Source organism: Mus caroli, unplaced genomic scaffold (genome assembly GCF_978045245.1).
Source record: "Mus caroli unplaced genomic scaffold, Mus_caroli_1 scaffold_12, whole genome shotgun sequence".
NCBI classification, from domain to species: Eukaryota; Metazoa; Chordata; class Mammalia; order Rodentia; family Muridae; genus Mus; species Mus caroli.
Window position 1 is genome coordinate 53,622,969 of NW_028227267.1, and position 14,505 is coordinate 53,637,473.

The 14,505-nt window shown below is 44.1% G+C and overlaps 1 protein-coding gene across 3 annotated transcripts in view; it reads left to right on the forward strand.

Annotated features, from left to right (window-relative positions):
* Ift88 (intraflagellar transport 88) overlaps positions 1 to 12,984 on the forward strand; it is a 90,843-nt gene extending 77,859 nt beyond the window's left edge. For all 3 annotated transcript variants that reach the window (XM_021181484.3, XM_085828684.1, XM_029469188.2), the window contains 3 exons: positions 1,857 to 1,923; positions 12,031 to 12,141; positions 12,385 to 12,984. In XM_021181484.3, the coding sequence (XP_021037143.1) occupies positions 1,857 to 1,923; positions 12,031 to 12,141; positions 12,385 to 12,506 (300 nt within the window). In that variant the 3' untranslated portion in view covers positions 12,507 to 12,984. The remainder of the gene's footprint in view (positions 1 to 1,856; positions 1,924 to 12,030; positions 12,142 to 12,384) is intronic.
* The last annotated feature ends 1,521 nt before the right edge of the window (positions 12,985 to 14,505 follow it).

Below are 14,505 nucleotides of genomic sequence, written 5' to 3' on the forward strand. Positions count from 1 at the left end.
CATTTGTTGTTTGTTCTCTTAGTCTCCATCTCACTAATTCTGCCCTGATCCTATCAATCATTTGTTGCCATCTATTGTTTCAGAATTCAACTTAGTTTTGTTTCTCTAAGACCTTGAGACACATCATTAGGTCATTTATTTCAGCTTTCTTTAATTAAAAAAAAAAGTGTTATTGTGAGTGTGTGTGTGGCTGGGGGTGACACATATGCGACAGGCATGTGTGGAAGTCAGGGGACAACACTGTAAAATTGATTCTCTTCTCCTATCTTTAAAGTGTGGTCTGCGGAGCCAGTTCAGGTCACATGACTTGCAGGGCAGGTCCCTTTACCCACTGAGCTATCCCACTGGCCCGCTAATGGTTAATGTGTACAGTCATAGCCATACACTTTCCTCCTTGAGCTGCCTTAGCTGTATTCCAAAGGTTCTGATGAGTACTGACTTCATTCAATTCTAAGACGTTTTCAATTGCTCTCAATGTCTTCAACAGCCCGCTAGTCCCTCAAATGGGATTGCTCAGTCTCCAGCTCCTCGTGTGTTTTTGGTTTCTTCCTGCTATTGACTTCTAGTTTTATTCAACTGGTAACTGAAAAGATAATAAAGCATTCATTGTTATTTGTTCGCTGCTGTTAAGACTTGCTCTGTTAGAGAATATCCCATGGGCATCTGAGGAGAATGCATATCCCATATCCACTGGATGGAATAGCCTGTAAATATATTAAGCATATTGAATTTCTATTTTAACTCTGCAGTTTGCTCATTTCTTAGCTTGGATGATCTAAGAGAAGAGTGATGTGTTGAAGCCAGTTATTTTTGTGTCAGGACCTATCTAACCTTTTGGTGTTGATTTTTATGAAACTGGGAGCTCCAACATTCAATGCTTATATATTACAGTTATTATATTTTGTCAATAAATTGTTGGGTTGAAGACAAATATATGCATTTATGAATATTAAATAATGTATTTAATTTTAAAAATAACTCTTAAAAAGTTTGACACTTAAGCAAAACACAAAAGAACCTTATATTATGGAAAGAAATTTAAAGAAAATCACAACTTCCCATGCAAGCCTGAAGGACCAGCACCCGAGTAAAGGGCACATATGTAATCCTAAACACAGAAGGCAGAGACAAGAACAGAGGCCCTAGAGCTTGCCAGCCAGCCAGGTAGCCAAATACCTGACTCCAAGGGTTAGAGACCCTGCTTCAAGAATCAAAGTAAAGGACAACTAAAAAGACAGTTAGCATTGACCTTTGCCTTCCATGCACATGTGTGGTCTGGTGTGTGCTCACACACATACACACACATATAGGCATATATATGCGCACGCGCACGCGTGCACACACACGTGTGCACACACACACGCACATGATGCCATCACAGCCTGGCCAAATCTTAGGTATATGTGAGATTTTAATGATGCTTTTTAGAAGTTTAATGTCAAAAGCCATTGCCCTTTTTAAACCCTCCAATGGTCTGAGACAAACTATTACACAGTACGGATAGGGGAGGAAATGCCCTTTGGCACATACATGACTTTTTTCCTCTTCCACTTACTTTTCTCAAACTCATATTATGTTTGAGTCCTGATACTTCTCATCAAGAAAATGGTGTTTGACTTTTTAATTGATTGGCTGTGCAAAGGTGGTTGTTGTTGAGTGGAATGCCGATGTGTACTCTGTAAGTTCCAGGTGGTCACACTTTCAAAAGGATTCTGTCCCTTTTCATGTTGAATCAGCTCGTGATGATGTGGCCCTGAGGGACATGTGGTAATGCTGGCTTTGAATTTACTGTCTTTGGCTGTGTATTCTGAAAGGTTGTCACTTACTCTCCTCTATCTTCTTATTTCTTGCTGTAGCGCATAAAATCGGGCAGAGACAGCAGCGGGGGTTCTCGCAGCAAACGAGAGGGGAGCGCGGGCAGTGGTGAGTGTCATCTGTGTGCCAGAGCACTCAGGTTCCCAGAAACACTGCAGTCATCCAGCAGTGTCCTATATGTGTTTTATGTTCTTTGTCTGTTTGTCTATATACACAATAAAACCTCACTTACTCTAACTTGGCAAGTGATTGTTCTGATAGGGGTATATGTTTATAAATGTTACCATATTTTAGTTCTTAAATTACAAACCTGCTTCTGCTCATTGATTATCAAGTGCAGGTTGTGGAATGGCATAGATGAGCATATGAATGAGGTTTTACTGTGTTTTAATTTTAAAATTCTCAAGTAAAAAATGTAGCATGCGAAGTGTGGTCTCAGGGATGCTGACAGCCTGGATCTTCAGTCTGCCCTCAGTGGCAGTGCAGTCTAATGAGAAGATGTTGTCGAGTCCTTCCTTGATCTTGACAGCACACTTGTGCTTGTGTGCCAGCCGTAAACACTTTACATACTTTTGGGATTCTTGACATTTTTAAATCCCTTGATTTGGGCTCCTTGTGACATCATTTTTAGTAAAGCATTATAGTAACCTTTCTGTTCCGTTTTCTCAGCTTCTGTGAGGTTGCGGTGGTGGTGGACATGTGATGGTTCTAAAGAAGCTGACGGAAAGAACCAAAGTGCTAAATTGATATCTCTGACCTTTCCCTACATCCTCTCATTCCCACGCCCAGGACTGTGTGTCCTGCACACGCCTGCTCTGGCTAATTAACCAGCAGTGTCACCTTGTAGCTCTTCTTATCCATGAGTATGATGGTGACAGAGGGAGAGGAGTAGGATGTGGTCATCTACTCAAGACAAGACAGTTGACACCTAGGTAGGACACAGGTTCAAAGCCACTGCCGGGGCTGCATGGGCAGGGAATACACATGGGTTTTCTGATCTTTCAGTGGCTAGAAATGCAGTTGAGACAAAGATTCTAGCATGAATTCAGAGCTCTACTTTGCTAACTAAGTTTACACAGTTGTAGTTATCAGTGGCAGGTAGTTCTAACCAGACAGCTTGGTTCCTTGAGAACCAACTCTGACCTGTTTCTCCTTAGTCCACAAGAGCCATGACACAGTGTGAGAAGTGAGAACAGTGTTGAGCCCTAGTTGAAGGAGCATCAAAGGCAGTTTGCCATGACCAGGAAGAGTTGTCCTCCTTGGCAGCATCCCGTAGCCTTGTCTTCTTACTGACCCTGGCTCCCAGATACCTCCCCAGCTCCTGCTCTGTAGAATCCACGTGATCTCCAGTCAGACTGAGCTGCATCTCGAGTCTGAAAGATGTAGGTCACCACTCCCTCATTAGCTGGAGGCCGCTGTAAAGCCCACAGGCCCCTGTCCAGGTTCTGAGCGAAGCATGCTGTGAAGCCAGAAGTTAGTGTGGAGTATTAGCCATATCTCCTGGATAGCCACATACAACACCTCACTGTGAGGCACGCACTGTGTTCTTAATCCAGTGTCACATATGAATAGCCTCACTGAGGAAAATCAAGCCTGAACATAGCTCCTATCATGGTGTGTACCTAATAAGTTCACACATGGCTACCTGAAAACCTGGCCTTCACAGCACACAGACTTTTGAACTGTAAGTGAGAGACTTAAGAATCTATTTCAAAAAATCGAATTAGCCAAGTATTGTGCAGCAAGAATCTGTATATGCATTAAAAGAAACTCTTGACCCAGGCCAAGTGTCACCCACCTGTGACCTCAGCCCTGGGCCATCAAGGCAGAAAGAAGATCTGGAGTTCTGGGCCAACATGGTCTACACTCTAAGACCCTGTCAACCCTCCCCTCCCAAAAAGAAATGAACTCCATAGAAGGTTCCCCGAACAAACTGATAGTACATGATTATAGAATCAGGAAGACATGTGACCCATGCTCTTTCATAATGAGTGTCCCTTTTATAGCTGATCTTTTTTTTTTAATATTTATTTATTATATGTAAGTACACTGTAGCTGTCTTCAGACACTCCAGAAGAGAGCATCAGATTTCATTACAGATGGTTGTAAGCCACCATGTGGTTGCTGGGATTTGAACTCAGGACCTTTGGAAGAGCAGTCGGCGATCTTAACCACTGAGCCATCTCACCAGCCCCCTATAGCTGATCTTTAGGATAGCCGCTGCATTAAAATTCTGGGACTAAACTGGGTCCCACATGTAAGTCCCACACTTCAAAGGCTGAAGCAGGAGGATCACCACCACAAGTTTGAAGCCAGCCTATGCTAAATAGTGAGTACCAGGTCTGCCTGGTCTATAGAGTGAGACCCTGTTTCAAAATACAAAACCAAACTTCAATAAAAGAAAAAAATTCTAGCATCAGCCTCCTTAAACTCTGAGGCTACTTGTCTGTAAAGCTTGAGTTTTCAGAATAAAGACTAGCCTGTTCCCAACACTCACCACCCACACTTGGTTTTCAGGTCGGCCTGTTCATCTATAGACTTGGGAAATCCCTCTGAAAGCCTTCTGTACAGACCCTAGGCCTGTGAAGGATGCGCTGCAGGAGGGAGTCTGGAAAGCCTGTCCAGGGCTCTCAGTAGTATGCAGGAAGGCTGCTCAGCCTCACCTCTCCTGAATGCCTCCAGCCTTCACAGCAGAGTGAGAGAAGGAAGCTTCTGTCAGGGACACTGCCCCAGCCCCACCTCCCCATGGCTCCACTGCCAACTTTCATCAAGTTTGCTTTCTCCCATCCAGTGCATTCCAGGCCAAAACAAATATTAACACACAAGTGCGCCTTGTGCTCACAAAAAGCTGCTCAGCGGAGAAACTCAACCCTGGTGGCACTTTCCAAGCAGGGCCTCGTGCCGCTTGGTTTGCTTGGCACTAGTTTAAAGAGCTGCCCAGGCCCTTCCCTGGGTGCTGCTGCTTCTCCTCACTTTGGCCTTTTTGTTCCTTATTTTCTAACACCTCAAGTGTGTCAATCCTGACGTCTTCACCTCATCCTGTCGTCAGGTGTGAACACCTCTGTAAACACCCACCCTGAAATCAGTATATACAAGCTATGGCTGCCTTCTTCTGTCTTGCCTTGAGAGTTCCCCACTCCATCCCTACCCTACCCCAGGACACCCTCAGGCCTGCTGTGCTCCATCTTCAGGCACTCTACCCTTCCATTCCCTTTTAAGGGTTCCTGGAAGGAAAGAGCCCCTTCTCCACACCATCATGGTTAACCTGTGATTCCTAACAGTTTTTCAGCATGGCAACACTCAGCCTCCACACATCCACAGATCATATGGGGAAAAAAGGCTTTCAACAGGGATCTACATAAAGCCTGCCTTAAGCAAGTGTGGTACCTTAAAAACAAATGCAGGGCGTGGTAGCACAGGCCTATAGCCCCAGCACTCAGGAGACAGAGGCAGCTGGGTCTCTGTGAGTTCTGGGATAGTCAGGGCCATGTGGAGGTACCCTGTCTCAAAAACAAACAAAAAATGCAGTGCCGCAAGCTAGCTTTTGAAAGGCTTGTCTAGAAAAATTCAAGGAACCTGGATGTATAAGGATTACTGGTGTATATAGCATAGCTGTCTCTGCAGGGTTCACCTCTTGAGGGCTCTGAGTTTGTTGTTTGGGGTTTATGTTTCCGAACCAGAATAGACTCACTTCTTCCTCCCCATAGTAGCTCCAGAGTCAGAATCCTCCAGAAGGCTTATTAGATTGCCAAACCCCACTCCCAGTGTTTCAGTACCAAGTCTGAGGAGCTCCCAGCCCTGCTGTTCTTCTGTGGCAACCCAGCCCTGCATGTGGAAGAACTATGGCTCCACTTGAGTTGTTGTCAAAACTCGAGAGTCATGTGGTTACAGGAAAGGTCACTGCTGCTGTTACCGCAGCCAGTTCCCAGATGTGCCAGTATGTCTTTCCCCTGTCATTGTTACTACAAGGGTGTCACCTTGAGATGCCTCTTTCCATAGTTCCTTGTTTATCCTCACCTACATGATACCTGTTGTCATAGCTGTTTTGAGACACTCGCTATGGTGGCCAAGGATGACCTTCAAACTCGTGGCCGGACTGCTTCAGTCTTCGGTGAACTGGGGCCACAGGAATGCGCAGACTTCTTTTTGAGCTTTATGTTTACAGAATTAACTAAAATGAAGTAAACAAAAATAGTTTTAACCACTTGAAGTAAAAATGCATTGCTCTTCCACAAGCTGAGTTTAGGAGTCACCATTTAGTAACATACTGATAGACATACAAAATAAGCCAAGCCACAATGAATGTCAGCATCTAAAGTCAGAGCCACATGTTCTACAATCTCAAAGTCTTAACAGTCCCATACTTCTGTTCTCCATGGATAAACTGAGGCAGAGGAGAACCCTGTTCTCACTGGTGTGCTGGGTCCATTGAAGAAGCCAAGAACCCACCTGTACATGTCTCCTTCTCATGTGTACCTGTCCTCACGGCACAGGATGCCTCCTGCTACAACAGTCATTATCCTGTCATGGTTTTGTGGATTAATTTGAGTACTGTGTTATTAAGGACTTCTTTTAAATTGCTCTTTTTTTATTTGTTCTGTGTAACTTAGTGGCTTGCTGTGTTTTTCGTGTGATTTTGACAATGTCCTGGATGTGAATTCCCCCAGTAAAAATGTGTCTTTTATGTTCCAAGTGCTTCTAAAATGAAAAGAAAGCACTATGGCTCAGTGAACAGAAATTCCCTTTTCAGTCAACTTTTTGAGGGACATCTGATTTGGAGATTATAGTCTCAAAAGCGGGCAATTTTTTGTTTTATTTTTTGAACCAGAATAGCTCTCAATATTTTTTCTGGGTTTTTATGGCATTGCAAAGTGTGAAAAGATCACACTCCTGTGCCCCAGGAGTAGAGCAAGCTCCAGATTGTGTCCTGGAGTGGTCACTACAATCATACCAAGGAGGTATTACACCTGACACCTGAGTCACCTGGAGGGAGGGAGTAGGCCACTCCTGTGGAGAAGCAAGCCCTGAGGGCAGGCTGGAGACTGTCCTGTCTGAGCATTGTTCCTGCCAACCTCACCTTGGGCAGCCCTTCACTCCAAAGATGAAGTTGCTGGTATTGCTGGACACCCTAGTGTCTGACCACTGTGCCCCATGTGGCCTTCTTAGTGATAAACATTAGAGGATAGAGGGACCCACCATGCTAAAGTCCCTCAGTGTCAAAATCAAGAACTGTACACATGTTAGTACCCATTGTTAGCTGTTCTGCAGGGCATTCCATTTGGTTTAGCAGTTCTGTAAGCTGACCCAGACCATGGGTTATCTAGGCTGAAAGCAAAAAGCATCTATATACATTGTACCAGTGTTCCATCAGACTAAATTATTAGACATAAGGATTTGAAGGCCATTTTATTGAATGTTCCAAAATATTATTCTTTGCCTTTCCCCAACCTCTGAAAACTATGTAACTCTTTCTTAGCTTGTTTAATGTACGAAAAGACTCAGGCCTGTAGTATGTCAAACCCTGCTCAGGCTACGCTTTCTATGATGGTAGTGACAAGTAGTACCTAAGAATTTTCCTTGTTATCAAAGTGCTGGTTCCCAGGGCCTTAGCAAACACACATCCCGAGCTGTGAGAGTCTGTGTCCATGACCCTCTCCTAAAACTTCAGTAGCCTCAGCCACCTCCAGAAGCATCTCCCCTCACAACACTGTGGTCTGTGGTCCACCTCTGTCTTCAGTAGAACACATGCCCTTCCTCTGGCCCTTAGCTTGTCCTCAGTTTAAGATCTCTATGGTTAGTTCCCCAGTCCCTGAACTCACCTGGTGTCTATGAACTCCTTTGTCAAAACATGGGAAGTTAGCCTGAGCAAGTCACTAAGCACTTTTGTCATGGTTCCCTGTCAGTAACATGAGACTGAAAATAGGGTCCACCTTCATGGGGTTGCCAAGAGGAAGAAGTGAGCTTACATAGACCAGGCTGGCCTTGAACTCACAGAAATCCACCTGCCTCTGCCTCCTATATGCTAGGATTAAAGGCTGTGCAACCATTGCTACGAAACACACAAACTTATTTTTATTAGTTATTCCCTTGTTTTTCCTTCCTTTGTTTTTCCTTTTGTTTTGAAATAGGTCTTGCTGAGCCAGGTGTGGTAGCAGATGCCTTTAGTCCCAGAGGCAGGGCAGAGGCAGGCAGATATCTTGATCTTGAGTTGGAGGCCACTCTGGTGTACATAGGAAGTTCAAGGTTAGCTTGAACTAAAGTCAGAGCTACACAGAGAAACTCAATCTCAGGGGAAAAAAAATTAAAGAGTGACGGTGTGTGTGTGGGGGGGGGAGGTGGATTCTTGCTCTGCAATCCAGGCTAGCCTTCAGCTCTCATTCCTCCTGCCTCAGCCTCCAAAGGGCTGGGGTTTCAGATGTGTACCCCCATGCTCCAGTGAACCTCTCTACTAACAAATAAGTGTCAAGTCCCTAAGCACAGCAGGTGCTCAGTACAATGCCACTGCCCTTCTGCCTCCCCTCCAGATCTGATTTCTGTCAGGCATTGAAAACTCTACTCACCCTGTGTTCCTTCTGCTCACCTCTTCACTGAGTCCCCACATAGACACCCTCGCCCTTGTGAGGGCTGCAAGTGACTGCCGCCGCTGCCAGGGTCAGCTTTCCCAAAGTCTCCTCCAAGTCTCCTCAGGTCAGCCGACTGTGCAACAGGGAAGGGGTGAGGGTGAGGAGCAAGTGTCTGTGTAAGTGGTATTCCTGTTTGCATTGGTATTCCAGATGCAGACCCTTCCCCACATTCCAACACTGTATCTTCTCATTTAGTTTTATATCAGTATCATCTGGGGATGGAAGAAAGGCCAAAAATAACTTTTTAAATGTCTACCAAATTAGGAAATCAGAGTTATAGCTTACAAAAGGGAATCCTTGAAGAACAAATGTGAAAGCATTATAGCCACTATATTCATGACATATTGTGAAGAATGGGCACTTTTATTTTCTTAGAAAAGCTTTGTTTTAGGAAGTTCGTTTTTTCAAAAATAAGAAGCTGATACCTGACATTGAAGGGTGTCTTGGCTTAAGAGAAAGCCAAGGTTGAAGAATCCGTGGGTATCAGCTGTCCACCTGGTCCCTGATAACTTAGAAGGGCCAGTGTATCCCTAATGAGAGCCATGTCAGTCCAGTCAGTAGCAGCAACCACAGGGAGAGAAGATACACACTGTCCTTATGTACATGGAAGTAAAATGTGCAGGCTCGCTAGACACAAAAGACAGGCCAGCGAACTTATAAAATTAGCATTGCCTTAGAAAAATATCCCAAGAGTGGCAAGCTGCAGCAAGACCGTCAAGAGTTTTGTTTTGTTTCTGAATTTGAGTGGGTTTGGTTTTGCTTGTTTTCTTGAAATGGGATCTCCCTGTGTATATGCTCTGCCTATCCTGGAACTTGCTTCATAGCCCAAACGAGGGTCAGGTTTTCAGCAGCCCTCCAGCCTCCGCCTCATCAGTGCTGGGATTATAGGCACACACACACACACCCCAACTGTGCCCTCAGGATGGGGAGTCTCTATAAACTCAGTGCCTCCCACCCTGCTGAGAGTGCCTGATGATGTTCACCAAGACCTTTAAACTGTCTGAGGTCTTGGGGCCAGAGAGAGGCCTCGGCAATTAAGAGCACTGGCTGGGGCTGGTGAGATGGCTCAGTGGGTAAGAGCACCCGACTGCTCTTCCGAAGGTCCAGAGTTCAAATCCCAGCAACCACATGGTGGCTCATAACCATCCGTAACGAGATCTGGCGCCCTCTTCTGGAGTGTCTGAAGACAGCTACAGTGTACTTACATATAATAAATAAATCTTTAAAAAAAAAAAAATTAAAAAAAAAAAAAAAAAAAAGAAAGAGCACTGGCTGCTCTTGCAGAGGATCTAGATTCAGTTCCTAGCACTGACATGGCAGTACATAACCATTTGTAACTCCAGTTCCAGGAGATCCAATTCTCTCTTCTGGTCTCTCATGCAGGTGGCAAACAGATATACATGCAGGCAAAACATCTATACACATAAAATAATAAAATCAAATGTCGATGTCCTTAATAGAAGTTATTTTTAAAAAGATAATCAGGGCTAGACAGATACTAGCTCAATCTGTAGATTACCTACCATACAAACACAAAAGGACCCAGGTTTGATCCCCAGAACCCACATAAAGAGGTGTGTATAGTAGTACCTGCTTTATGATCTCAGTGCTGGGAGACAGACACAGAAGGGTCCCTGCAGCTTTGCCAGTAAGACAGCCTATTTTAATCAGTGACTGCCAGGCCAATAAAAGACTTTGTTTCTAAAAAGTAAGGTCCAAGGTTGATGAAGTATGCACAAGTGAGCATGCACACACACACACACACACGACACAGGGTTGGGGGACAATCCAGATTCAAACAAAGATTTACACACGCATTTAGCATATTGAGTCCCCTATGGCAGAGTAATCACTGCAGGCCCCTGCTCCCTGCCCAGGACAGGATCTTCTACCAGGCTTTCTGGCTATCTTGTTATGGAGAATTTTGCCTTTGGGATCCCTAAGATTTGGACACTCTAACATAACAATTTACAGAGGTGCTGCCAGAGTGCAGGCATAATGTAAACTAGGAAGTGTTCAGAGATCCATAAAATGAGAAAAATGCAAAGAATGTTATTGGATGTTTAAAATGTTTATGAATGTGACTTCATGGAAATATTTAAGATAAAAGCCGCCCTCGGGCTGTCAGGTGTTGTGTCCTTTCCTCTTGTGCAGAGCGCATTGGGGTGCAGCACTCACAACACTGCAAGCAGCACAGTGCAAGGCAAGGAGCCCATGCATGTGGGGTTCTCACTGTCATTCCTTATGCACATGTGACACACACTCAGTCTGTTCAGATCCTTGCTTTTGGGTCTGATTTTAAAACCTCACTCTTCTAACTATCTAGAAAATTAACAAAAATGAATTACATTATTTTCTATGTTCTCTTTACAGTTTTTTTTTTCTGCCTCGAGTTTATCAACCACTGTAAATAACCCTCATTCTTAACACTGATAGTTACCAGTGGTCAGGGTCTAGGCTAAGTGTTTCCAGGTTCTTGGCCTCTTGAGAATAAAATAAAAGCCCATGTAGATTGCAGAGTAGCCAAGAACCTTTATCAAGCAAATAAGTAGAACAACCGAGCTAAGCACTGTCAGACAAACAGCAGGCCACCCAGCTGAGGGTTCTCAGGGCTCCAGCTTCTCTTTTAGGGCTTCCTATCTTGGAGTTCAACCGAAGGGGGAGCTTGGTTAGTGTGGATAGTTTAGGTGGTTCTCTTTCTTGCCTGGCAGGTTTCAGTTACAGGGCCCTTGCTTACAGTGCATGTCCCTTTCCATAATGCACCTGATTTTAATCATATGTATGCTCCACTTACACACAGGCAAAGGGGATCTTTAAAAGTTCACTTTGAGGACATACATATTGTACATGTACCCAAAATCAGTCTAAGGTGGATTGGCCCACTGCCTATAGTTCCCATATGGTATTCTAGGATCTGTTCAGTACTACTACTTCTACCAAGGACTATCACAGGTTGCTCAGGAGAGTAACTTACCATTCTTGTTTAAAGCAGGTGTATTCACAGCTCTATGCAGGCCAAGGCCCCAGGTTGCTGTCAGGTTGTAGGTGCAGTGCTGAGAGATGGATGTGTGCACAGCCCAAGTTATTCCCTGTGCTCACCTGCCTCTTCAGGAAGCATACTCTTTGTCAGCTTCTCTCGGGAATTTTTATTTAAAGAAAGCATATGGTGGAAGTGTATGTATATAGGTAAGCCTTAGCCTTATTTAGTTTAGTGAATAGACCTAATATCGAAAAGATCACTCTGTCAATGGAGGCTGGAGAGATGGTTCAGGGGTGAAAAACACTTGTTGCTTTTGTAGAAGACCCAAGTTCAATTCCCAGCACCATGTGGTGGTTCCCCACCCTCTATAACTCTAGTTCCAGGGGAGCGGATGCTTTCTACTGACCTTCACAGACATCAGACATTCATACAGTGCACATACATACAAAAGTTTTATGCAGCAAAACATTCATATGCATAAATTAAATAAATCTTTAAAAATGTCTTTAAGAATCACTGTCACAAGAAAAAAAATAAGAGTGCATATGTAAGAAATGTGGTGTTGTGATTCCTTGGCATGTTAAACAAATGCATTTTTATTTTTGTTTTCAGACAGTGGCCAGAACAATAGTGCCAGTAGTAAGAGTGAACGACTGAGTGCCAAGCTCAGAGCTTTGCCTGGGACAGATGAACCTTATGAAAGTAGCGGTAACAAAGAAATAGGCAAGTGCTGAACCCCCTAGCTCCCAACAACTCCTCCAGCACAGCTGGTCTAAGGAAGACCGACCGGGAGGTGGCAAGTGTGTCCCGGGGAATTGCTGAGAATGTGACATGTGCAGACTGAAGTCACAGCCTTGGAAGAGCATTTCTGTTCACTCTGAGTCATTGGGTTTGCACTGTCTAGATTACTCTCAAGCTGCTTGTTGTCTCTGCTGCTCTAACAGTGTGATCTCTTTTGAAACCTAGATGCCTCCTACGTGGATCCACTGGGCCCTCAGATAGAAAGACCAAAAACTGCAGCCAAGAAAAGAATTGACGAGGATGATTTTGCTGATGAAGAGTTAGGAGATGACTTGCTCCCAGAATAATATAAACTCTAATATGCTGTGTGTGTGTGTGTGTGTGTGTATAGGCCAGAAAACAGCCTCAGATGTTCCTCAGGCACCATCCATCACCTTTTTACATTTGTGGCAGGGCTCCTCTGGCCTGGAACTTGCCATCTAGGCAAGACTGGCTGGCTGCCCCCACGGGTCTGCTTGTCTCTGCTCCCTGGCTGCGGAGATTTATAAGCACCACATGCAGCTTCCTTTAAATGGACTCTAGGGCTTGAACTCAGGTCCTCCAGCTTGCAAGGCAAGCACTTTTCCAATTGTGCTCTCTCTAGCCAAATAAGTCGTTTACCAAAGAAAAGAAATTGCCTTATAAGGTAATGTTCATGTTAAACCTGGATCAAATGTCCAAACTTTAATTTTGTACACCGTTGAAACTTTAAATAAGTGTATTTTGTTCTCTGAGGATGGATTTGTGCTGTCATTTTTTAAAACGGAATAAAAACTATGAAGCTACTACCTGAGGCTAATGACTTCCTTATTGGCCCACAACAAGCCAATAAGGCTTACAGTAGTGAGCTTACTATATTTCACGGCTTAGAAATTATTAAGATAAATATGATCTTTAGTCAAGCAATACTGCCTAGAGTTTAGAAGGTTGTCTTTGGAGTCTTTGGGATTTTGTCTCATTATAAAGATGGTTGGTTCTATTTTGAAGGCAGTGCAAGAAAACAAGTAGAGCAAACACAAACCTGTAACCTTGCCCTTTTTCATGGTTCCCACTAGTAAGTGCATGGGCTGTCCCATCCCTTGCTTTGGGTATGAGGCTGAGGCAGGATGGCTGGTGTGTCTTTAGATATGTCTGAGAGGCTCTAGATAGTCCAAAGGATTGGCTGCTCCATCATACCTGTCTTGAGACCAATTCTTCTCAAGGATAGTTGGTCTTGAAATTGTGGGCTCAAAGGATCCTCTTGCCTCACTCAGCCCCTTGAGTAGCTAAGCCTGTAAGCAAATGCCACCTTACCCAAAAATATTTTAAAATATGAGGGTATTGTGGGGTATCCAACCCCAACTAATATATTCCCAATACAACCTAACATTCAGGAAAAATCATGGAAGATGAGGAAGAAAATTGTGAGAGCCAGATAGGACATCTGCGTGAGACAATGTCTTCTATATATGAAGAAGAAGCTGCACACATGAGCTCTCAACAATATGGCCGCCTGAAAAAGATCAGCATAACCATATCACTAGTTGACATGCCAGTGTGAACAGGAACAATTCCACAGGATCCCACCTCTAGACAAGCTATAGGTGGTCAGCACCTGTCAGAGAATAGTCTCCTCCAGGGATGAACTCCTGAATAAGTGTCCAAGCTCAACTGTCAGCCCTGGCTGGACATACTCATAAAAATAGCTTATATATATATGCGTGTGTGTGTGTGTGTAAGTATATATACACAATAATAAAAAGGTCATGAATTTGAGAGGTAGACATGAGTTGCAGGGGAAGGGGGGAGGTGATATATAAAGTTCTCAAAAGATTTTAAAATACATACACACACACACACACACACACGTGCGTACACACGCACGCACACACACAATGTAGATCCATTGAAACAGGAAAGGGCAGGGAAAGCTCAACCCGACCAAAGGTATAAAGGAGCAGTCAACCTTTACAAAGAAAATCTCATAAAGATTTTAACTTTGCCAATAGTTAGATACTGTGTATTATGTCATCTTGTCAAATAATTATATATCATGTATTAGTATTATTATCATCTTTGACCTTATCAAAGTCATTTCAATGAGCTATTGGGGGAAGGTCCCAGGCTGGAATACACTGAGCAACAGAAGTTAAGACTTTTACAACCAGAGAACAAAGAGAAGCCACACTTTGCTGTCAGCAGAGCAGAGAAGGGACACGCCCAGAGCGTTAGCCCCTGGGGTCATAAGGTTCCTAAGATGTTTCATGGAAGGCTGAGGGTGTACAAGCTTGAGTGCAAGTGGGCCAGTGTTCATGTGGTGGTGGAGGT